At 35.5% G+C, this 26,863-nt stretch overlaps 1 protein-coding gene across 10 annotated transcripts in view; it reads right to left on the reverse strand.

Annotated features, from left to right (window-relative positions):
• The window catches only part of RIMS2 (regulating synaptic membrane exocytosis 2), a 494,921-nt gene that overhangs the window by 388,970 nt on the left and 79,088 nt on the right, over positions 1-26,863 (reverse strand). For all 10 annotated transcript variants that reach the window (XM_072852067.1, XM_072852057.1, XM_072852056.1 and 7 more), the window contains exon 4: positions 11,754-11,964. In XM_072852067.1, coding sequence (XP_072708168.1) covers positions 11,754-11,964 — 211 coding nt within the window. The remainder of the gene's footprint in view (positions 1-11,753; positions 11,965-26,863) is intronic.

The following is a 26,863-nucleotide window of genomic DNA, read 5'->3' on the forward strand; positions in this document are numbered from 1 at the left end:
ATCATATAACCTTATTACTGTGATCTCCTTCACTCTTTTTTTTTTTAATTTTCCAAGTGAATTTAGGATTTGATACTGCTACAATATAGATGAGTACCTCACAGACATTAGTTGTTGGATTGACTGTGGGAATACTGTTAGCATGCATCAATTACTTACAAGATTATACTGAAAGGGTAAATTCTTCAAGGAGAAAATTGTTCCTTTTATTCATCTACCTTCTGTACTCTACAACTATCTCCGTATTCTAGGAACTGGTGTTACTTCACAGTTTCTATGAGTTCACAGCCTTTTAATTGTGAAAAACTCTAATGATGTAGACCAAAAGAAAACTATGTAACCCTCTAACAGGCTGGGGGATCAGTATGTGGCCCACCACAAAGATCGCTTGCCTGCTAGTAAAAACATATCCTAAATGGTAACAACAGCAGATGGCTTACAACTTCTGTATGAAGCAAAGTATTTCTGAACCATACGTGTGAGTTAAATGTGAGCCTTGACACTGCTATCAGTAAGAAAAAATTACATTTATTGTAGCAAAAGATTTTGCTGTGTATGCATTCACTAAATGCATATGAATGGTAAAGAATTTATTTACTCCATCTAATATAGGAACTTACTTGCCAAGCACTACAGGGCAAGTTCCTTTTGCAATTGCAATTCTTTAGAATACATTAGAGATTTTCGTGGAAGAGCAGATTTACACTAGCTCAGGTAGTTTTCTCAATTCTGTTATTTAAAAAAAAAAAAATCACATTTAATTTGGTAAAATACTGAAATATATCCAGGCTTATTCTCAAATTCAGATTTACACTACCTTTTCTAAACACAGCTAAAATAAAATCAGATTAAAATATTTACTGTAGGTGTAACATTAGCAAGACAAACACAGTGTCAGTGACATGCATAACGTCTAACATTATTTCAACATTATGCTCAATACAATATGTGCACTACATTTTAGGAATGCCTACATACCATTTAGTTTAGAAAATAATTTATATATTAGTGGATAATTCTATGACATTGCTGGCATATTCCTGAATGTTTAGAATAAATATGTTTTCTTAATGTTTACTGGTATCTAATTGTATTGTCATTAAAAATCAAAACTGAACTACCATGTTAAAAAAAAGTTACAAGCTAAAATGTTGACTGCATACATATCAATGCTACAAACATGACTACCACAGGGTGCAAAAATTATTTTGATAACTTTATGCCACTTTGATAAAATTCATTTGTATTTTTGTACGAGAAACACCTACGAGACAATTACCTATTTAATTTTTTTAAACTGTGCACATATCATATTGCAAAACTAAAGGAAACGTAGGGGCATGCTCACAAAAGCTGCAAACAGAGGGGAAGATCATGCATACTGTTCACAACAACTCACAGATTATTAGTAAATTAGCTGAAAAACAGGTAAGTCTTTCATGCCAAATATTGCTTTCATTTTTGTGACAGTAACTCCCCTTGCCTTCAGCAGGAATTACACCTGTGTAAATGAAAGCAAATGTAGGCCAGGAAATAAGTCTACCCATAAAAGAAAAGAACTTTAGACAGAAAAAAGGCTCTAACCACTTTGTCCTCCTGGAGTTCATATCCACGAAAGCAAGAAAGAAAGGACAGAAAAAAAGACAAAGAAGGAAAGAGTCACTTTCATTTTGAAAGCAAGAAGTAGTATTTGTTAGTAAAATAAACAAACAAATATCAAAGGAATTAATATATATCTTTCTTATTTCCCCTAGTGGTGAAGAAGATCTAGTGAAAAATATGTCATTTTAATAATTTTCTTAATCCTTTCATGGGTGAAATTGAGATGATTTTATGTATCAAAGAAAATATTTGAACAAAAAACTGCACAAAGAAAATTATTTTCATAAAAATAATTTAGGAGTCATGTCTGAATTACCTTAATAAAACAAATGGGGCATCGCATCTCATTAAAAGGATGCAGAATTTAGCTCTACATGCCTTGGACCCCAGTATTGCAAATGATTAGCATGCATCAACCCTTTGCACTTGCAGAGAGTCCAGTGAAATGAAGAATGTTTGCTTACTACAGCCAGATACAGGGAATGCATAAAGGCATAACTGCATGTCAGTCACTTAACAGATCTTTAAAATATGAGAGTTTTAAAGCATAAGGAGACAGAGCTTGTCACAAGTGTTTACTGCATGTCATGTCAGATCTATATCATTTATACTTTCTTTTTCATACCCATAAATATTAAATACATTCTCATTGATTATTATTTTCCTTGAAGGAATTGTCTTTTTAGCTGTCTAAAATTGTAAATGGAGTAATGCTTTAGAAAACAAAAATATTCAGAATGCTTTCAGACAAAACTATTCCCCATTTTTGTGAATGATGAATGATGATTTTTTTTCTGGTACCTTAATTTCACATGCCAATAGAGAGACTAAATCTAGGCATGCGATTAAGCATTTAGCTGTGTTGGAAATACAACTGCTCACAAAGAAAGGGTGACAACTCATTTTATAGCTTTGTCATTCTGATACCTATATGACATGTAACTTTGTGCTCTTATAGAAGTTTTAGGTTCCCCCCAATACTAGAGATAGAAAAAAAGAGGAGAGAATACAACAGAGGTCAACCAAGACAGTCAGGGCACTAAAAGCACACAATATACAAGGAGAAGCTGAGGGAGACAGGCTTGTTTAGCCAAAAGAAGGCTGGGGTAGGGAAGGGTGTGGGAAGAGGGGAACAACTTGCATTCCTCAAGTACTTAAAGGTGAGCTATAGGGAAGACAAAGACAGAATTTTCTTGAAGATGCACAGCTAATGGACAAAATGCAACAATCAAGGGATTGGATATAAGACAAAAACAAAATCACAAAAGTGGTTAAGCAGTGAAAGAGGTTGCCCAAAGAGGTTACGAATTCTCCATCCTTGGAGATTTTTACAACTCAGTTGGACAAGATCCTGAAAACCTGGTCTGACTTTGAAGTTAATCCTTGCTTGGAGCAGGAGATTGGTCTAGATAACCTCCACAGGTCCCATCTGACCCAAGTTATTCTATGATCCTATGATGGTAAAAGATTAAAGTATATTCAAAGATGCTATGGGTTTTAGTGGCATTCTCAGTTATACAAATAGCAAATATCATTGAAAGCTATCTAAATCACAGGACTTCTAAGCATTATCACTCTGTGTGCAGAGACATATTTATCAGCACAGCACCAGGTGCTCTGCTACTTTCCTAGCAGGGCTTCCTGTCCAACTGCAATAAGAGTGGCAGTAGTGCTCATAGATATTTTCAGTGGAAACATCTAGTGCCTCAATTTCTCATCCTCACATCTGAAGAAATATACCCTACTATGCACGAGGAGCATAATCCATGAACAGGCATTTTTAGCACAGAGGCTAAGAAATTTTTTTAATTGTAAATGCTTGATTAGGTTGCTTTCTCAGTGAATGTCTCGCAGCTGCAGGAAGGGATAAGTAACAGCACAGAAGAGCAATTAAGTTGAATAGTCCAGCTCCCCACTTTAAGGATGTAGACAGCAATTAAAAATAAAATTTTAAAACAAAAGAACTTAAGAAAATTAAATAAACTCCAACAAGACACAGTAGGTAAAACAGCACATGACAAAGATGAAGATTTTAAATACATTAAACTGAAGAAAAAAAGCAAAGGTAGCAGCTTTCACCAAAAAATGTGAAACAGACACAGTGATGTTTCAAACTAGGAAATAGGAACATCTTTAAAACAATCGATAATGAATTAAAAATGTAAATATTAAGTAGAAGAGGTTAAAACTTATACGAAGTTTTAAAAAGGGCAAGATCCTTAAGAAAACAAATTTTGAGATTAGAAGTATCTTTATTATTTGATTTTTTTTTTTATCATATAGATATAGCTTAGCTTACTGTTCTACATGCCTAGGCTGACTACTCTTTAGAGCAGGATTGCCTGTTTCTAGCACAGTCTTTAATGTCTTAATAACTTTTAATGTCTTCAGCTTTAACTTCTCTTTTTCATATTCTGCACTGCACCCCTATCCCTGAAATTTTAAAACAGACTATAGATAAGGCCTACAATATTTCAAGAAAATGCTTAGAACTTGTGTCATTTCCTTATAATTTTCACTACACAAGACCCATAGTTTGGTCATTTGATGACAAGTAGTATTCTGTGTAGTATTCTCCTCAGAGATACACACTGAAGCATGGGACAAAAGGCAACAAATACAAGTTGGAACATGGGCAATTCAGACTAGATATAAGGAAATTTTTCTTCTATTTTTTTAATCATGAGAGTGGTCAAGCAGTGGAACAGGTTGCTCAGAATGGTTGCTGAATCTCCATCCTTGAAGATTCAAAATTCAACTGGGCAAGGCCCTCTGAAAACTCATAAAATTCAACATTCTTTGAGCAAGAGGTTGGATGAGATGGCCTCCAGAGGTCCTTTCCAACCCAATTATTCTAGGACCCCTCACTCATGAAGAAAATCTAGCTATATTACCCTTTTTAAATAACCTTCTCCTACATACAATACACCTACATATAGTTAAACATTCCATTTTGTCATTCATATGGATTTCTTTCCCAATTTTATCTCTATTCCAAAAATAATGACTAATATAATTTATCCATTGTCCTGACTACTTTTATGCTGTCCTAACATAGTATTCCAGTCTAGACAAATTGTAAGTGATAGTTATATATAGAAAATTTTACCTATTAATTATTCTAATAATCTTCTGCAAACACACAGATGATCTGCACCTCTTCATACTATGAATTATGTTCTAATCTATTTTTTTTACTCAGTAGTTTTCACCTAAGATATGAGGATTTTTAAAACACTTACGAGGAGTAAAACCATAATATACAAGAAGAAATGTAAATTCATACAAGAAAAGTAAATTCAGATGACAACATAATGGAGTATACATAGAAAACAGTAATAGAGACGACTCAGAAGTAAAAAATTTAAAAGATAGAAACAAACTCTCACAACACTGTTATATATTTTAGAAAGGACAGTTTAAGAGTTTTGAGAGTTTTTCTAAGACCTACTCTTGTGCCATGAGGTTCTAATGTTAGAAACTATTGGCTCATAAGTATTGATATAGTAATACTGTTCCATTCCATCACTGTCTCATTTTGCCAAATCTTAATTTGTGTTCAAATCAAGAGTTTCCAAAAACAAAACTTAACTTTAATCACAGAAAAGCTAAAACACATACTAAATGCATCCTAAGACTGTAAGCAAGGAGAACATACCAACTCACATTTCCTAAACCCTCAGATTATATTAGTGAAAGTCATGGCTAATCAGTAATTCTCATCTATCAAAGATATTATCAGTAGAGAAGTCTCACTCTCCGTTAGCTCAAATGATGTCCCAAAGTACAAGCACCACTTAGGCAACAATTAAAGTAATATATATATATAAGTATTTATAAACTATATATTAAACTATATATTAAAAGAAGATGAAAGATTTTTCTCAGAAATTAATGGCATAATGAAGAGTCTCAAACACTTCACCATATAAGTGTAAGCTTTCCAACACAAAGCAGTAATCCCAAAAATTGGTGGCTTTGAAAGGGCAGTTAAGACTCCAAATCCTGTCATTCACACTGAGATCATAACAGTAATCAAGACTTTGTTCATGCAATCTACCTATGTTGAATAATGTCCAGGATGAAGAGCCTCTTTTCAGAAACAGGCTATGAAACATAAAGATATGTGAAGTTCAAGACAAGCCGTCATGCTTTACTAAACACCTAAGACTACCTCCAGCCTCTCAGCTGCCTCCACATTGCTGTCAAACATTCTTGAGTTCATAGCAGTACAATGCAAGTAGAGACATGACTGACCATATGAGAGACAGTCTAGTCAGTCATTTCAATAGCAAAGACATATAAGAAATTATTCAATTCAGTTCTCAAAGAACTGATGCTAAAAAAGCAACAAATCGATCAGACTTCGGTGGTATTTGTTCTATTCCACATGACAATGCAAGTATATTTTAATATCAGTTTTATGGGGAAAGGCCTTAACTCCATGAATATTCAGACACACAGAAAAGTTAGCAAAATGACTGGAATTCCATCCCATACTCAAAATAAATCTAGAATGAGTCAATATCTACACCTTATCCTTTAAAAAAAAAAAACTTAGAAGGTCAATCTGGCATCTGACTGCATGAGCCAAAGCCACTCTTCAAGACAGTATTTTTTCACCTTAAGTGCCTAAAATTATCAGTTTGTCTAAAATTATCAGTTCGCCATTGTGTCAGGATCATCATAACCTCTAAAGTTTTTGAAAGCTTTGAAATACAGTGAAGAGTTCAAACATGCCTAGCCTCTGTTGAAATTGAGACCATCATCTGCTGTTTAATGAGATTCAAAAGAGCTACCAAATGAAAATAGTTTCAAATAAAGAAAATTAATAACAGAAATAGTTTGTGCAGTTGTCATTTGAAGGGAATGATCATATCCACATAGTTTGTATTAAAATCACAGGGTGCTTTTGAAGAATCAAGAGAACCCGAGGTGTCAATACAGAAATACAGATTCTGAATATCATTTCTGCTAGGCATCAATTTGCAAGAAAAGTTTACAGGCCAGAAAGGATCAACATCTCCTGGTTCAAAATGATAGTTGTGGCAAGGTTTTTACTCTACTATTAAATGCAGAAATTTGAAGAAGTGTTTTGCTGGGACAGCGCGCTCCTTCTATACTGTCCAGGCACAAGCAGGGTCAGCAGCTTGGCCAGGGCCAGGAGCAGGGTACAAAGGGTGACATGAGGCAGGCTATGCCCCCAGCTGCAGGGTTGTGTCCCACAGCATGCATGGAAGGGGAGCAGGGTAGGGCCCAGGACTGTAACTAGGGTCAGCAAAGAATCCAGGTCCCCAGCAGATCCATGGTGATGAGGCAGAGCTGGGGCCAGCCGGCAAGCCAAGCCTACAGATTCGGGTCAGCAAGGCACCCGGACAAGCAGCGGTTATGGCTCAGGCAGGGACCAAGGCTGAGTGCCTGAGCTGAAAAGCAGCTCCCAGGTGAGGGGCTGGAGGAACCAAGAGGGCTCATTGCAGCCCCTTCTCACACAGCTCTTTCCCCAAGGCTGATCCCAGGTTATAGCTGCACGACATCAGAGCTGCCCGTGAGCACAGGCAGCCAAACCCCATTTGGAGAAGGAGTGGGGAATGGTACTAAGGTCCCTGATGTATAATAGCTGAACTGTAGTCCTGATAAGTTTGGGTATAACTTTCAAAAGAATAAAGAGGCTGGTCACTTCAAATATAATGGAGCTGATCATTGTTTAGAGATGTCTTAACAATCACAGATGTTCACTATGGCATTAACGTTGTTCTTATATAGTCAGGACCAGATTTCAGATTGCAAGTCTTTGATATATTTTATAATACCAACTCTATTCTATTCATGGAGAGACTGAGATCTGAAATTCATCCTAATTAGAAGGAAAAATTTACAGCCTCCAGTTGTGAATTTACAACTTCTAAATAAGAGATTGTCTTTGGAATAATTTAGCAGCTGTCTTTCCTTTCTTTCAGAGATACTTGTACTGAGATTCTCCAGAAAGATGAATACAGTTGTAGGTTATCAGATTTTACAGGTGTTACATGGACTAAACTGAAAAGAAAAAAAGAAAAAAAACCCCACACTTGGTTTAGAGAAACCCTTTCCTCAAGTTTGCAATGACACATGTCTTTTCTAGAGAAGTGCAGAATCAAACCATGTCTCCTAAGGACCAACTTATTTGTATGCAACAGGAAATCATTGAGTTTATCCCAAATCCTAGTGACTTAGAAATCCTGATTGTGACAGACTAATTCTTCAGTGCTTGTCAGTTGTCAACAGAATGGAATGGATTATGCATTAGCACAAGCATGCTAAAATTTTGGTTTGTGACTCCATACAGATGGTCACACTGCAAGTCCTACACTTAGAATCATTCAACAAAGAGAACTTGATAGTTTTCTGAAAATGAAACATAGCCCCAGAGAAATAATCAGAATGCAAAGCTTTCACAGAACCAGAGGAAGCTGAGAGAAGTTCCCTACTTACACCTTATGCATTTCGCACACAGTTGCTGGGTCCTATAAAACAACTGAAAATCTCTTACTTTTGGTGTTCAAAGACAAAGAGAGAAGGATGTTTCAGTGGCTGCAGGTGATAGCAGGTTGCCAAACACCCTGAAACAAGGTATCCTGCATGTGTCAAATTAAGTTTTCAGACAAGTATTGTTTTCTTCCTCTGCAAGTGAAATGTTGGTTTACTGAACTGGCATTCTGGACTGTTGAAATTTATATTCTCTGCACACAAAGTTGTATCTATCTGGAAGCTGTATTTGTCCAATATTTTAGCATGTAAATTTCTCAGCTGCATAAACCTCATTCTGCTGTCTACTGCCTCAGTGTGCATTTCCTTATATAAATCAGTATATAATTTTAAAAAGAACAGTAGTATATTTTGTATATCAGTGGTACATATATTACTAAGAACAATTACGGCTTGCTGTCATGTGATTTACTATTTCAGTTTTCATCAATCTGAAATTGTTCATAAACATAAAAGATGACACTTCAAGGTCCCTTACTCCCATGAAATTTAAGCCCCCATCCTGGGTGAATACTCTATTCACTAATATAATAAGCAGTACAGAAGCAGCAGTACCACCATTATCAGTTTTATTTGTTTGATCAAAAAGGAATTCCCACATAATGATAATTTTTGTACAACCTGAACGGAATTTTAATGCCTGTATTTCAGGCATTAAACTGAAAAAAGAATAAATCATTCAATCATTCTGAGAATCCTAATCTAATGCTCTGACAACAGTCAAACATTTCCATGCTCTGCTCCTACTCATGACCATGAACCTTGTAAGCAGTCATCCTCCTTGTGACCTTTGAAAGAGAAGCGTTCTTTGCAATTTTACATCTTCTGAGATGCATGCTGCTAACATTGGTCTGTACTAAGCTATTTAGTAGCAGAATATGGTGTAAATGGCATGGATTTGGCTTGAAACTTGATATTAGGAAAAAGATCAGAAATAGATCAAACAGCTCCATCAAAGAACATTTCAGACAGTTTAAGAATCACCTTATGTAAGGTCCAAAGCAGACATATATAACCTGTCAAAAAATGTCTACAAAGACCAAAGAAAATCTAGCAAAGCTAAAACAGGAAGTTACTAAAGTCATCCTTCAAGAAGTTGAAGTTGTTATCCATTAAGGAAAATGGAAAAGAATGAATTCTGGTAAATTCTGGTAAAAAAAAATAATTTTCATGGAATAGTGTGTATAGGCATAAAAGACATCATTAAAAGGAGACTGCCACAGTCTGTCTGAATTAAATCTTTTGTATTCATGTTCATGGTTATTAGAGAGATTCTTACTCTAGAATATTATTTTATACAGAATGAATGGGAGGATATACTTTGAACTGGTATTTCAGAAAGAGAAGCTATAAAGTGAGTCAACAAAAAAAACAGTAACAAATTTTTAAAATCAGATTATATTCAGCGTAAAGCATCTCAAGTCTAAAATATCTAACTATTAACTGTAATACAGAGTCTTTCATTGACAAGAAGAATAAAAGGTGGCAAATATTATGGCAATTTTTTCATTTTTAAGGAATTTCAGCATTAGGTCAACTGAATAATAGACAAGTGAGTCTGACATCCACATTGGACAGATTTGTAGAAACCAAAATCAAGAATAAAATTAGCAAGCATATGAATAAATTATGATAAAATGTGTAAAAGTCAGAATGGCTTTAGTAAAGGGAATTCATGTCTGTTACATGTGTTAGAATTCCTTCAAGAAGTCACAGAGAAAGTGAGTAAATGGGATTTATTGATATTGCTGAGTTGGGCTTCCAGGCTTTTAAAGAATCTCAGCTGCCATGGGACAGAAATAAATTAATCCATGAGAAAACTTAATTGATGAAAAGACAAGAAGAAAAGAACAGGAATAAATGGTCAGGGTTTTTTTAAGGGAGAGGTATCACCAGTGAAGCCTCACAGGGGATCGGTCTAGAGATGCTCTGTCCAGCACATTCATAAATTATCTAGAACAGAAATTAATGAGACACAGAAAACCTTATTTATCGCACTAAATTATCAAGAGTAGTAGAAAAAAAGCCAGCTGAGAAGAGTTGCTGAACAGACTCATAATACTGAATGGAGCGGTCAGCTTACAAAAAGACAGATTTAGGTTAGACAGTAAGAAAAGCTTTCTGTGGTGAGGATGGTGAAGCAGTGGAACAAATTACCTAAGAGGGTGTGGACGAATCTCATTGGAAATCTGTCAAGAGAAATCAGACAAATATCTGCCAAGTTCACATGATCCATCCTGAGGACAGTCTAAATGCTGTATCAGAACGTTTCATTAGGAGATGAAGCCTTCCTCCTAATGCACTTTTTCTATGTTTCTAAGTATGTAGACATACTGACTCAAATATCTGTCCTGATTGCCTTTTATAATCAGATGAAATTAATACAGAAATTATTATCTCTTATTAGTGGCAACATGATTTAGTTATAAAAAAACAATAAAAACAAGTGAGCTTACTGAAGACAAAATTTTTAAATTACCTTTACAAAATCCAAGGCAGTTTGAGAGATTTACACATAATCTCAGCTACGTTAATTATCAGGAAATAGCAGATTAATTTATACTTTGTCAATCGAAAACTTGAGTCCATTTTTTAAGCCTACCTTTCAATCTTGGACCAGGAAATACATAACATTTATACCATTGTCTCCTACCTTCCAAAAGATTAAGATAATATTTGCAGATTGAATGATATTTGCAATGAACATATGACAGAAAAAATAGATTTATGAAAATAAATTATACTGAAAAGCGATTATATTAATAAATATTAAATTATTGAATTATTATATTGCTTTACAAAAGATGTGTTTCCACAAAAGACTAGCATAAGACACCTTGAGTATTGTCATGAATATTCTACAAGTATCTGTCAGAATCTGAAAGACATGTATCGGATGTGCACATTTTATCTAAAATGTTGAATAAACTGATCTCAGAACTGTTTCCTGTGATTACCTCAGTTTTGCTGAATTTTTTGCTCTGTGATCCAACTTTTTAAAAATTCAGATTGTTGTTTTACCTGCTGTTATACAATAAACACCAGCATGCTAGCTGTAACTCTATATTGTTAGTGCATTTAATTTTTTCCTAAAAATATTTTTACATTTGTATGCATATTTATATGTACATATACATAATATATGTGCATATGTATAATAGATAATAAAGATTTAAAAGCTCCATAATATATTGTATATATTGTTCTAACACTAATTTTACAATAATCTTGTACAGAAGAGCCTGGGCAAGCAGAAAAGAAACAAATCCTTGCTCTAACTTGTAATAATCAGTCTCAATATTAGCATCACTAGATCACTAGATATACCTCCCTGTCTCCAATACAGAGACTCAATCCTCCAATCAAAGCATTGCACTTTCATAAGTCTTGGTAGAAATGTTGGTAGAAATGCGGCATGTATTAACTTAAAAGCCATAGTCACAAATCCATCTGCAAATGGAAATTATTTGAAATTAGGACAGACATCTTAAAAGCCCCTAAAGTAGGTATCATTACCTCCTTAAAGGAAATCCGTTTCAGTAGCTATGTGATTTGGATCCATAAGCAATGAATAAGAGATACTGAGTTTAGGAGAAGCTTGTTACTAAACTTTCATAACACCATACCTTATTTGACCGTAAAGACACTCTTCCTCCACAGCGCGCACAGAATTTAGTTTGGCAATATGAACAGTTATGGCCACAGCCATCAGCAAATTTTGTTTTGTGGCAGATGCCACAGGTTGGGGCATCACCCTTCTGCTCCTGCTGCTGCTGCGATTCTTCACCCATCTTCTTCACTTGCTCTTTGTACATTTCAAACTGCTGATGTAATTTTCTGCAGAAGAGAAGAGATCATTAACAGTTGTTTTATTTAGGCCCACAAATACTTTGCAATCACTAAATTGCAATCAATTTCAAAACACAAATCAGAGAGAAATACTGTAGTAAAGCAAATACATTTAATTTATGATGCTCCAGAAGTGTAACATTCAAGAATTACTTCTTTTCATTATAACTAAACTCTAGGAGGAGGCCCAACACTGATAACATGCAGCACACAGTCCAGCTGTTACAAAAAGTAACTTCGCTTTTGGATGTGATCAGCTGTTAGCTGCAAACACAACAGTAGGAAACATGGGCTGAGTGATCCAAGAGCCCATGGCACTAGACAATAAACTAGTTAATAGTGCGGGGAGGGGGGGGGGGGAGGCGGGGGAATCTTATTTATTCTTCCAAGTGTACTTTTACCTAATTCCACCAGACAGATGCAAATATCTCCTCTTGATATAGCTTCATTTATCCAACAATACTACACAGAATAATGATTCTAAAATGCTTTTTCGATCACTTTTCAAGCACTGAGTGCAAGCCCATAACAAGTTACCTGAGCTTAACAAGTTATTATAAATCATTTAAGCCATTCATATCATTGTATAAGTACTGCTATCTCATGCCAAATGTAAGGTGGAAGACTACCTTAGGTGTAAAATCCAGGGACAGTAAAGATACACACATTTTACCTTCCGTTTCCAGTGCACTAGGAGCACATTGCTAGTCAGCTGCCATGTGTATACAGAACTGCAATGATTCTTTCAGGCATGCTACTTCACTCATATTTCTGAGCCCACAATAATCAAATCTGCATATATAATAGTTAAAACTGTCTCACTATGACCAAAGTTACAGACTCATTTCGCATTCTATAATGGCAGTTTTTCTCAAAGCCCCTATTTCTGAAGGTAAATGATGTCACGGGAAATTTAATTTTCATTGTAAAAAGTTATAATTTTTTAGCTCCTGTAGTCACTGAAAAAGGCTGGAAAACGTGACATAGCATATTGTAAGAGATTCAAATACAAAGAGAAAACAAAAAGAACTTTGACTTCTCTTTTGGTTTTATCCTTATGATTTAAAAGGGTCTGAACAGTGATCTTTAAATTCTTAGCATGGAATTCAACTCACGTAATTTTGCTAACAGAGACTGTAAATTTTAGCAATCTAAAAATTATTAATCTAATTTAAGCAGTTTTTTAGCTCCCTGAACAGACACAAGCAAAACCCCCAAAATGAAGCATTTTCTATGAAACATTAAAATGGTATACTAAGCCAAAAAATTAAAAGTGCAGAAGAGATTTATTTTTCTTTAGAATTATCCTTCCAGAGATTCTTGAGATGAGGTTATTAAAAAACAGACATGAAGCCTAAGACAGGACAAGAATAACCTCCTGGAAAAAAACCTAAATCTGGGAGACCAACTTCCTTAATGCAGAAATATATCCTTTATATAGTTCCAATATAAATTAATGATACAAAATTATTTCATCAGAAGTGTCAGAGGCTTTTACCAAAACAATTATTACACTGAGTCAGTTAAAAATTATCTCAAACAATTCTTTACCTTGAGTATTCACACATATGGCAAGGATTGTTGGGATTTGCTTTGTTTTTTCAGGAAAACTGCCCTAAGAATGTACTTTGCATTATACCATAGAGGAGTTGTAGGAACAAACAGGCAGCTCCCTCTCTCCATCATGCCTCTTCTTCTGTGTACCAAAATGCTGCCTCGAGCTCTCAACTGACACTGACCCCTTTCCAGAAAGGGGGAAAGCAGGATCACTTCATGCTGTTTATGTGTCATTTTTCTAATCTACCTGCTCTTGTCACTTGAGTTCAATTCTGAGCCCACACGCTGTCCTCAGGACATAGCAGTCGCGTGTTTTTGTCTCGCTTTCAGCCTGTCTTCCCCACATGCATAAGCCTTCTGGCCTGTAGCAGAGCAGTGAGAGGGGTCATGTCTCTGGCCTCCATGGGATGGATGTGAGGGTCATCATTGCCCTAACAGGCGCTTGTGGAGTCAGGGGTAAGTGGCTTCCTCTCCCTTCTCACTGGTTCAAAAAGAGTTCACTGTTGACCGTTCTTTGTTGAATGGGGCAGGACACAAGTTACTAACAAGAAGGAGCTGAACAAAGTTGAGAACAAGATTTGGAAATCTGGAAACCTGGCACATTTCAACGTTTTACACTGACAACAGTATATAATTGGTAGTTGGTAGTCTGGCCCGTTTCCATCAATAATACATGTAATCTCTGAGACCTTGCTTGCCTTTTAATTTTGCCAAACATTGCGTTCTTCATTTAAAGCATATTATCTATGCTGAACTTCAAGTTTATTTTAGGTTACATTCAGTTTTGTGGCTTCCTTATAATCTACAGCCTTTGTTTGCATGATTATTTGCTTACCAGTCTCACTGATGCATAAAAAGCACAAGCCTTTTGCCAGTTCTTAAGCCTCATGTACTGAAATAATTTCACTTTTGTTTCCTCTTGGGCACAAGAATCTATGTAAAGGTCACAACTTTTGCCTCAAATTATAAACTTTTCAAGGTTATACAGAGTAGTTTTCTAAAATTCTTGTTCTGGTAGCAAACAACTTATCGTCTGCCAAAATAGTTTGTTGTTACATCTTTTTCTGTTCCAAGAAAAATATTACATGTATTGATAGCTGTCAGAAAAAATTAAACACAGAAGACAAAAATCTATTAAATAATCAGTTACACACAATATGTGTTCTACTTACTGAGCAGAACCACTTGAGATGAATATGCATACTTGAAACAAAATACAAAGTATTCATTTTAGGAAGTCCATAAAAAAATTTTCTCATCTATTTTATAGATTAGTAATTTTTTTAATCACCTAGCCTGCAAGGGTTTAAGCCAAAAACTAAACTAATAACACCCAACGATAATTAGGTGTTTAGAATAGCACAGTATTTGAAACATATTTAGTAAAAATTGTATAACATATTTTTCAGATAACGCTACGCAAATAAAACTCCATTTTGTGCAAATTACACTCATGTCTCTACTCAGAACATTGCTGCCTGAGAAGGCTCAGGAGTTCAGTCACCAGGGAACTGAAAGTAACCAGTACCAAGGCAAACTTCAGAGCCTGGAGCTGAGCTCAGGTATCCCACGACTACAACTTCCAGTCCCTGTACTCCTCCGAGTTACTCTGTTAATGTGAGTGGCCAAGATCCGTGCTGTAAGACTGAAAAAATAGGCTCTGCAGACGAGCTGCATTTTAGGCCAAAATGCTTACCCATAATACAAATCTTATTCTTAGGCATGATAGGGTTTTTTTGGTTGTAAACCCAGATAATTACATCAAACCATACAGTAACAGAACATTTAAGTAGAAAACTCAGCAATGCATATCTATAACCCTTATATATGTGTATTTGGACAATGGCCTCAATAGCACATGCCATCTATTTGCACTGACGCAAAATATCTCTCCTTTTCCACATTGTTTCCAAAAATAGAAGTATCCACTTTAATAACTGCTATAAATTTTAGAGGAAAAGAAGTTGGTATGAGTTTATTCAAAGACCTAATGATAATGAAAAGTTAGGCTGGAAAAATTATATTTAAGTTCTGCTCATTTTCATCCCTTGTGACAATGAGTTCCCTGAATCACATTTGTATCTGCTGGAAGTTACAGTGGTGAAGTTCATGAGGCTTATATGACTAGTCAAGACTTTTTTTGTACTGTAAAACATCATATCCAAGACAGCTGCATACAGGACTTTTCACTGTCAAAAACAACAGTTTGTAGGAGCTTGGATTGCTCTGTCAAGGTCAAGAAATAGTTTCTACTGGAATACTTGCTTTGTTCTGGAATTGAGTTAATTTAATTCTGCTTATTCTTGGTTCCCCACACCTTTCTGGAAATGAGAAATTCAATATCAGTCAAAAACCAGCAATCCATGGGTCTCTCATGATCCATGAGCTACTGCGAAAGGCAAGTAAGAAAAGCAAGTTCAGTAGTCTGATGTCTCTTATTGTGCAGAAGTTTTTCTTTTCTCCTGCCCTCCAGAAATGCCCACAAAACTTTCAGCATTTTACCAGAAAAAATCCTTAATACTGACAGGAAGTTCCAAAGTGATTCCTGCCTTCCAAAATTTCACTTAAATATTTCTGAAATTTCCAAAGCTGCTTAAAATCTGCCGTTAGAAGGGCAACTGTTAAGCAAGTATCCACGATGTTGAGGCCAGATTAAGTGTAGCAGACACTTCTCATTCCCTGGCTACATTTCTCTCAAAGGTTTATTATTTCCTTATTTCCTGTTCCCAGGCACGGAGCACGGATGTTGCTGGAATCCAGGCTTCAAGAAGGGCTTGTTCACTTTCAGTTCTGCCAAGTCCGTTCATTCAACAATTTTTCTGCCTGGTGGCAATGACTATCTGGTAACATACAGCATTCTTCCCTGTACTCTATTAAACACTTAATGCTTTCTACTTTTACAATTGTGCTAGCTAACCTGTCACTGAGTACACCCACTTCTCTTCTGAATGGATACTATTCTTGTACATATACCCTCATGTGTTGGTAGAGATTAGGAAAAAAATGACTGAACATAAGCTCTGCTGATATAGAAACCCTGGAAAATAGGGTTGAAACCAGACTATGAGTCAGTGGCATGTGTGCTCTCATTACAAATTGGACAAATTACATGTGGGACTACATTAGCAAGAGTATGAGCAGCAGGTAAAGGGAAGTTATTTTTCCCTTTAGTTGGCACTGACAAGGCTGAACCTGGAATATTGTGTCCAGACTGGGGTCCGCCAGTTCATGAGGGATGTTGACAAACTGGACAAGCCCAGTTTGTCACAAAAAAAAAAAAAAAAAAAAAAAAAAGTTCAGTGTCCTAGAGCATGTAATCTGCAACATGGGAATACAGGAGCTGGGTTTGTTCAATGCAGTGAAGAAGAACGGACTAAGTGATCTAACACCTGCCTGAAACCAGCTATCTAATCTAAAAATTACCTGAAAAAGTTACAGAGCCAAATTCTTCCTGGTAGTCACAAATTCCAAAACAAGGGGCAAAGGCACTATAATGGCACATTGGGAGGTTCAGGTTAGGAGAAGTTTTTTCACTAGGAGGGCAGGGCAGCACTAAGACAGGTTGTCCCAAGAGGCTGTGGGATCCCCATCACTGGAGGTTTTCAAAACTCACCTAGACAAAGCTCAAGTTGCCCTGATCTAGTGTTGGCAATAACCATGCTTTGAGTGGGAGGCTGGTTCAGAGATCCCCTTCAAACAGCATTTCTGTGATAACGTACTTGACAATGGCTTTGTGGAATAAGACAAGAGATATGAAGTCTAAACTCAAGCAGAAACATAGGGAAAAGTATTCAACAACAACTATTTGGCTCAGCAGTGCTGAAAAAAAAAGAAGTGACTTAACTTTTACCAATAGAAAAAAAAAAAACAACTTCTTCACTTAGCTTTTTATAAACTACTGTGAAAATAATTAACTTTCTCAAAGTTTGACCAATGACCTCACACGTATTTTCAGCTCCATGTAATGCAATGGGCAGAAAAACCTTGAGTTTACGCTTTCATACCGATATGTGGAGACTACAAAAAAGTCATTTTTTAAAAAAACACTACGTTCAGCAATGTAAAATAGAACTTTTCTTAATCAACAAATTGCAGTTTTGCAATTATTTGACTGAAATGAGAAAAAGCACCATATAAAACTCCTCTTCAGAAGACCATGATTCTACTTTAAGTCTAACAGACAAAGAAAAATTATTAAGAAATTAAAGACTCAAGCCTAACTTCAAACAAGAACCTCACATCCAATTCTATTTAAAATTAATGGATTATCATACCCAGGCAGATAACACAATTACAGTCTTGATGCCATTCACAATTCAGTTTTCAGCTTTCATATCAGTGAAAATGAAATATTGACAGAAACTAGATGTCAGCAGAGATCTCTACAAACATTCACTTAACCCACAGCACTTTAACTTTCTTGCTGGTAAAATGAAATCTCTACTGTCTCATTAGAATTGACGTACTATTTTAACTGTCTGCTTTCCTCAAATAAACAATTATTAACTATTTTCTACTGTCAGTAGGTTTAACTTCAGAGCCATCTACCTAAGTGAAATGTATAAGCTTAAACTTTAGGGAAAAAAATTCCACCAAAAAATATTTAGAGAATGCAAATTGGAAAGGGTTAAAAACTACAACTGTAGAGTAAAATGCTACTTTTTAATCTATGCCTCAGAATTTACAATAACTGGGAGAAAGCCAAGATATTGAAAAGAACTAGTCAGAATTTTCTAATTAAATGGCTTTTCATTTGAGGTACTTACTTTGATTTCCTGCTGAAAGTACCAGTTTTAGCTAAACTTTCACTAACTTTTTTTTTTTTAATGTCCAGAAAACAGAAGATATATAAAATCCAGTTTGTCTGGGTATTTACTTGAAATGTAAGAGACCTAAATTTCAGTTTCTACCTGCCCTGAATCCCAGTCTTCCACAATCTAGGCAGGAACAGTAACTCCCAAGCTTATCTCAAAACTGTGCATAGTCTCTCCTATGGGAGTTGTTGTACTTTGTATAAATTTTGTGAAATGTTTTAATCTGTTCAGGTGAAGAATGTAGGGGAAAATGAACTCTGCACTATATTTTTCAGATGGGAAATGCATTTTTTTCCCCAACTCTAAAACAAAAGTTAACAGATACAGAAATTTTTGCTAGCTTTTTAAGTATTTTGTTTAGATATAAGCCTTATAATGACAATAACAGCCATGTTCAGCAGTGTCAAATAGTGAGTAAGATATTTCACTGTTTTTTTTCTAAACATAGAGTAAATCCTCCTGAAATTGTCAGTAGAAATGAATCTCTGAAATTTTTAGCTTTTTCACCTTTTTTTTTTTAATATATGGTTTGAGTTGTTTTACAGATGGAGCTAACTGGAAAAAACTTGATTTTCACATTTCCCATTCTCTAACATATTAAGGAATATGTACTTCAGTTATTCTGCAATATTCATTAACCTGAAATATGAACAGATCAACACTGATGAAACTTTAAGTACAAGAACATGTTTAAAGAGCCTATGAAATAGAGTAGTCACAGAATAAGGACTTCATGGAGGCCCTAAACATGGTGAAAGACTTACTTACCTACAAAAGAAATAACCTCGTCCACACTAAGAAAAATACTACCTTTCTCAAATCACAGAAGTATTTCTTTATCAATACAATTCTCTTACTGAATTCACATGAAAAACACAAGGTGGACAAAATCTGAATCCTAGGTTAAAAAGACATGGATGCAGTTAAAATAAATTACTGCAGGTCACACATATGGGACATTATGTTTTCTGATAATTTCACTGAAAGAACTATTACAAAAAACATATACTTTCATTCCAAGTGTGTATATATACCCTAAAGCTAAGTGAATTACACTCCTGTGCATGAAATGCTGAACAGAAGAAAAAGACCTAAGAAAATTGAAAGAAAGGAGTGTGGCTGCTAAATGATCTTGTCCTTGGTTTATACCAGTGCTGCTGCTCACTGGTAACTCAAGTGGGAAAAGCAAACTGCAGCAAAGCCTAATCAGTATCCAAAACTAAGATCTCTGTTTCAGTCTCTTCTTGTCATGCAAGGGAGCAGGGTGAAGATGTCCTATTATGCCCTAACAGCATTTGCCTCACGCTGAGGAAAGGAACCAAAAATTCTCTGCTGGTGGGAACTTCACATAAGCCACTCTTAGAACTAAAAGACATGGCCAAGATGAGGTTTTCAAGCTGCCCTGGCTCCATTCTCTCCTTTCCCCATTTACTAGGGCTTTCTGCAAAGGCTTCCAGTTCATACTTTACCACATTTTGTTCTCAGCTTATTTGATGTCCCCCATAAAATAGCAAATATTCCTCTCATTGCACTTTTCTGATGTCATAATGAATTTATTAATTAATCTGGTATGACCCTAAATAAGTTTGTAACTACAGATGAAGTCACGTCATGAATTTAGTTTATTTTAATACAATCAAAAACTCAGTAAAAAAGACAAGAAAGGATGTGGAAAAAAACCCCTCAGTTTTAATAACGGAGTAGGACATTACTCTGTGAATGAATCAACAGATTACACGTCAGCTAGACAAAAAGTCTGGCAGGATTACCTTACCTGTAATCTGGAACTGGCAGGATTACCTTACCTGTCTATTTTTTTCTGTTTATAATGCTCAGTATTGAATAACTGCAGCCTTTGTTTATTAACTTTGTTTATTAGCAGCAGTGAGGTTGCTCTTTGCTGGCAAGGTAGCAGTGAACAACAGCTAAGTACAATAGTCCTGTGCAAGGCTACAAGAAAAAGTGAACATGGAGAAGATGAACATATGGCCAATTAAAGGCTGACCCAATTAATGTGACCACATTTCTTGTGTGGTTTTAATGATTTCAGGATAAAGCTAGACAATATGTATATAAAGCAAAAAAGAAGTCAGTAACTCCTGGCTGTACTTGTTACTTCCAGGTTTCTTCAGAACAACAGACAGATACTTGCTTCTACCTTTTCTGTAGCAGTTCAAACTAATTGCAAGATTAAACTGAGAAGTGGTATCTTTGTGACTAATTGTTTCTCCTTGTTTGTTAATCTTTAACTGAATTGTTTATTGCATTTTTACGATCTGTAATATATAAAAAGCTATAAAGTCCCAAGTAAGGTTTAAACAGGCAGAATATAGTAACACATTCGATTCATCTAGAACTTTTTCAACACTCTTTTTAGCTATAATAAATAAGAGGAGCATTTAAAAATAAAGAGAATACCACATTTCTCCAATAGTTTAACAATGGCCAAATCATTCAGACAAAGCTACCTAATTTCTCCATAACTGACAGTTATGAGACTAGTCACCTATAAGTAAGGGAGGTTCCTTCATAACTCCACATGGAAATTACTTTACACCTTTGAATATCTTGATACCCCTCTGTGTTTTATTTCAATGTAACTGAGAAGGTTCTAATTACCGTTTTCTGAATCTTATTTAAAATCCTAACTTATAACAGAAGTTTCCACAACTGTCATACAAACATTTTGGTGATGATATTGGAGTATTTTTTCCTCATTCTCATTAGCTGCTCTTGTATTAGAAAAAAAAAGCTGTAAAAGAGCCTCTTTAAACCATTATGAGTCTATAGATTCCCATCATGTTTTTCTCATTTGTTTCTAAAATAAACATCCTTAGCTAAATTTTTCATTCTTTCTCCATAAAAAGTCTTCATTATTCTTCTAATAAATTTTGCCACCTACTTCTTTACCTTCTCCACCTATACTGGAAATATCAGCAGGACTCCTTTTTTAATGTTTAAGCATCAAGCAGGTAAATTAAATCCATACTGTTAAACACAACAGTGGTAGTTTTCCTTCTGCTCCTCACCCTTGTGACAAGGCCGACACTTCCCAGGTAATTTTAGGTCTCATTCAAAGTAAGATTAACCATGCCAGTTGTAATTGAAAAAGGGGAACTTCCAGTGCCTGACTCTCCAAGGAAACTCTCCAAGTTTATTCCACAGCTGCATTCCCTCAATTAAAAATATTTTATCTCTAGTTCCATGGGCCTTGTCCCGGTATTTGCAATCCACACTATCCCAAAGGAGCTGCTTTGGTAAAGTACTGAAACTTTAAGTACTAATCCTCAGCTGACAATGAAGATCAGAAGTTGAACTTCCAGTAAAAGTAAGCTGCCAGGAAGTGTATGTGGCAGAGCACAAGGAGAGGATCTTTAAAGATGAGAATTTATACTGTTATTTCATTTATACTGCATCCCAGTTATAGTAAGTAAAATAAATTACAAGATTACAGATGAAAAATTACAGATAATGATGGTCAACTTTTTTTTTACTAACTCGGTAGGAAACAAAATGTAAGTAGTCAACCTGTGTGCCCTACATATCCAGATACTTTAGATTTCACTTGAACAATTTCTGCCAATTCTGATGAGAAAGAACAATTGTCTCAAAGGCAATTGAGTTTCAAGTTTGGAAAAATAGCCGTAGTGACAAAAGGGAAATTTTGGACCTGTCGCATCTAAGGGTAAAGATGCATCATGAGCTCAAGCTTTACTGAATATTAGAAAAGATACAATCAGAGAGACACACCTTATGATAGGTGACACTATTTGAATCTTCAGCGGTACTGATACCATAATATCATGACGTATTGCTGCTGCTAAGCAGTTTGGACAAGTGGTAGTGGAATTTTCAGAGACTGTACATAGGAGCAATGAGTCTTTCTTTCAGCATTCAGTCTCATATTGCTGATGACCAGCATCTGTCCTTAATTTCTATGAGAGAAGGCATAAAGGACAGGAAAGATCTGTAGTACGTATATTGCTGTAAAATAGGCACATCAAAGTTTTGGTGTGATGTAGCATCGTATACATTTAGAATCATCTATCAATCAACTATCACCCCTTGCAGTAGTCTAGGTATTGGAAAACCCCAAACAGAGACCAAAATTTCTTAGACCTCTAAGTCAATCAGCCACAACAGACCCCCAGGTAAAGAGGTAGGAAGAAGAGTCAGAGCTCCTTGCTAAACAGAAGGGAAATAGCATCTCATGACTTATTTTGTAACAGAAAACTACTTTATAAACTAGAATTAGGATTATTTTGCAGTTATTGCAGCACGTTTATTAAGTTTTGAGCGTTATGCAAAAATTAAGACTGTTTCACTATTTTCCATGCACAGTTGACACAGACATCCACAGACTTTCATCCCCTATGCAAAAATTCTCACCTGAAATCTAAATCACTGAGGAATACACTTGGCTGAGGCTCTCATAAAAATTTCCTTTTACAGTCTATTTGTATCCTATCATTCTACTTCTTATATCTAAAAACCATGTTGATTTTTATAGCTACTGTTACATGTTTCTTCCTGATTCACTCACTTGATTGAAATATTTTGTAACAGAAATGTATTAGTCTAAAAACGTTATAAATATAGTTGCATGTTGGCTATTTCTACACTTTTTTCTGATACTGTTTGTGGTAGGAATCCAAATAAATATCAGTTTTTAAAAGCTGGGACACACCTATATACTTCTTAATTACTAGACCTTTACTTTTTAAACAGCCTTATTATTAAAAAGTATATAAATTACTGTTCTATCCAAATAATTCACCCACAAAAAAGTTTCACATTTTATCTTATATTTGACTTGTTTTCATAAATCATACTTTTATTTACTTTATACTAAATTTTGTTGTAAAGGCCTGCAATATTTACCAAATGTACCTTAAAAAGAGGCTAATTCAGTTGCTGGCAATTAAGCACATTGCAACATTATTACATTTATAAAGGCCATCTCCAGCAGAGATAATATTTCTCACAGTCACTCGGGTTACTTTATTTGCATCATCAGTTGACTTACAAAAGGAAGCCATTAACTTCACACCTGTAGTTTTGGAAACGCCCAAAATAACTAAGTTACTGTGTTAAACATTTTATCCTTACTATGAAAGGCAAAATTACTTTTTCATTAGACAATTACACACACAGACAAAATAAATACATGCTAAATAATAGGTCAGACTGTCTTGGCTCCGAAATGTAACACCTCCTGACATTATAGTATCATGATTAGAGAGAGTTCATTCCACATTGTTTACAACATTCATGAGCATTTTCAATTATTAAGTAGCCCCTATCTTTTTACCTCTGTGACAGGACTGTTCCTATCTTGATTATTTGCCTTTTTTAAACAAACAGGAAATAAATTTGAGCAATGCTAGGAAAGCTAGTGTAAGCAAGTCTCAGTTGTGCTCACCATATGGTTGTCTCAACTTCATCTAAGCAACTACATCAACATGCTTGATGCTGAATTATCACCACCAGAACTGGTGGTAGTAATCAGCTGCGGTGCATCTTGGTTTTGACTGTATCAGTATTCTTACTGTAAAAGTACCACCAGTGGAGCAGTACTATAGGGGGACATCCTCTTGAAACAGTTTCCCAGTTCTCAGAATAAGGTAATTTTCCATACTGTTCATATTTTAAAAGTAACAGGAAGTAGGGCCAAAACACAAATTATTTTCGTCATGCTAATGTAACGTCTTCTAGAAACAAACAAAAGAAATGGGCCTTGAAATGGAAATTCAAATATATATGATTTAAATAATTATGACTTTTTATGAGGAAGGCACTCACAAAGGGAGAGAGATGCTCTCCCCTGCAGGAGAGACTTCATAAGTGCATGAACAAGGTGTGTAGCAATTTTCCCCATACTAATTGTATCTAAACCCATGCCTCCATATCTTCCCTTCACTGAAAAAGTGCACTGAACTCAAACTTTACTTCTCAGAAGTAAAATATAATGTCAATTTAGGTGGCAGCAGTATTTCTCCATTTTAGATAAACAATATTTGACAATGACTGAAAAGATAAGAGATTTGTGCCTCAAAAACTGTATAAATAGCAGTTAATCTAATACTCTTTCTGAGAGATAATGCTTGAGTTTTCCAAATAACTGGAGTTGTGCAAAACCACCCCAAAAAATCAGTGCCAGAGAGATCTGAATTCAATCCTATATTTAAATCCTTTAACCTCTTAATCAAAGCTTATTAATTAACCATTAAGAGCTCAGAGCTACTGGGTATAAATGAGGGTTGTAAGAGAACAACATTGGGCCACCAGTAGGCCTGCTGATCATGCTCCACTGTTCATAATCCCATAGCGTGGAACTACGTGGTAACAGCAGGCCCTGTAAACTAGCAGAGGGAGCAAGGACACTGTGACACTCAAAGGCCAGGAACTATCCCAGAGACAGCTCTGTGAAAATCTGTTTTCCTGTAATGCTTGAACAGTTTTCTCTGCCAAGATTTTGATATCGGTTTATTCATGCCTTCTCCTGGAGTACTGCTGTTTGGAAAAATAGTAAATATAAAGAGATTCTAGTCATATTTGTTTTAGCGTAATTGCATTTAAAGAAGTAGAACAAGGCTTAGTTCTGCTCTTCATCAACCAATTTTTTTTCCTGTAGTTCTCATGTTCTCATAGTTCTCATGTTCACGCATTCCATTTTTTCACACTGTTGAGCAGGGCTCATAGATTACTATATTGTTATGTGATCACGTAAATTGCTTAGAAGTCTTTTCATTTAAATAATAAGAACTACAGACCTAACCCCTGAGTGGGTTCAGGCCAGCTCAGATGTTCACTGCAAATCAGACTTGGCAGACTCTGGCAGAAGGAAAACCTTACTTTATAGTGTTGCTCTCCCTTTGCCCCTTCTCACTGAGGTATCTTCAACTGCCATGGCCTTTCAACAAATCTACTATCCTAAATTAAACACATTGCAGAATATAATTTGGAGAAAAAAAAAATCTATTATCATTCCTACTGCAGAACATGGTCAATTCCACCTGAAGAAAATAAATCTAGATGTCCAAAATCAATTGCCATTCTTATTTTACATAAGTCTTTTGTACCCAGGATTGACCAGACATTACTATTCAAAGAAGACACAATATCAATACTGATAAATTTCCAATTCTGCTTTCTGCTAATGTAACTGAGCTGTTACGGTAGGATCTTTGTAACAGTAGGTTTCCACCATCGGAAGTAGGATCTTTCTTTAAATATGGACACCCAAAAAAGAAGCTGATTATATATACATCTCTCTCTCATCTTTCCCTGGCCTCTAAAGGTAGAGTCAAAAGAGAGGCAAAGGCATTGGCTAGGACGTAACAGCCAGTACTTGAAGAAATCACCAGAGAAGATAAAGTGATCCTAGGATTATCACAACTCATCAATGTTACATGTTTAACCAAAGAAAGAATATTTATGTAGTGTACATAGGTAATTAGTATTGTACTAGCTAAGAAATATACACAATGGAGTCACAAATTCAATAGCAAATCTTTTAGAGGATAGTTTCCAACAGAACAGATAGCATAACATTTTCTTAAGAGATTCAACATGAATCCTGTAAAGAGGAGAATGCAGCGTCATCACTACGTATGATGAAACATGGCTGGAATATGTTTGTTACCTTAAATACATATTTAATCTTGGAACAGACAGCATTCTGCTGTTTCAGAAGTCACCTGTTAATCAGATTTTTGTCACACAAATGTCAGTGTTTTTCACCATGTTGGTGAACACTGCACTAGAAACAATAAAACATTTTTTTCTCTTAGGTACATAACTGGGAGATGCAAGGGTCCACAACTGTTCCAAAACTGTTTTCTGACACAGTCTGTATCCATGGACAAAGTACACCTGAGATGAGAAGGCTCACTGTGTTCCTGTTGACAGAATCCAAGTTCTCTCTGCTGAATATCCTTGCACTGAACCAAGAATATCCCTTTCCTAAAACAAAACTATCCTTAGTAATCAGCTGTGGAAGCAGGGAATATACAAATGGATGTAAAGCTTTCTAAAGGATGAGAAAAAGGTGACATGTAGAACGAATAACTAGAATTACTGACACGCTTTCAAATTTTGGAATCATTGAATCATGTTTTTGACAGGTCAAAATTCCCAATAGGCCACAATAAAAATTGGATTTTTGTTTCTGTGAGACTGCTTTTTTTTGCTCTGTGACAATCTTCACCGTCTGTTAATGTTATTCATAGATGAGACTTTGTACCCAGTAGTACTCATCCTCACCCCAGGCTTCTGATCGACTCACCCTGGCACCATCTGTCTATGTTTGTTCTGAGTCCAAGATACTCCAGGAGCCACATCACTATGAATTTACTTCAACTTTCTCTATATACAGAACAGAATCAGAAAAATATCTTTAGGAAGAGATAAGTGAATTTCCTTCTTCTGTAAAATCAATATTACTTCTACTATGATCACAGAAAGCCACCCATGAGCATACATGTAAAAGTAAATGGGAATGATTAAATTCAAAA

The sequence above is a fragment of the Ciconia boyciana genome, chromosome 2 (genome assembly GCF_034638445.1).
Source record: "Ciconia boyciana chromosome 2, ASM3463844v1, whole genome shotgun sequence".
Taxonomy (NCBI): domain Eukaryota; kingdom Metazoa; phylum Chordata; class Aves; order Ciconiiformes; family Ciconiidae; genus Ciconia; species Ciconia boyciana.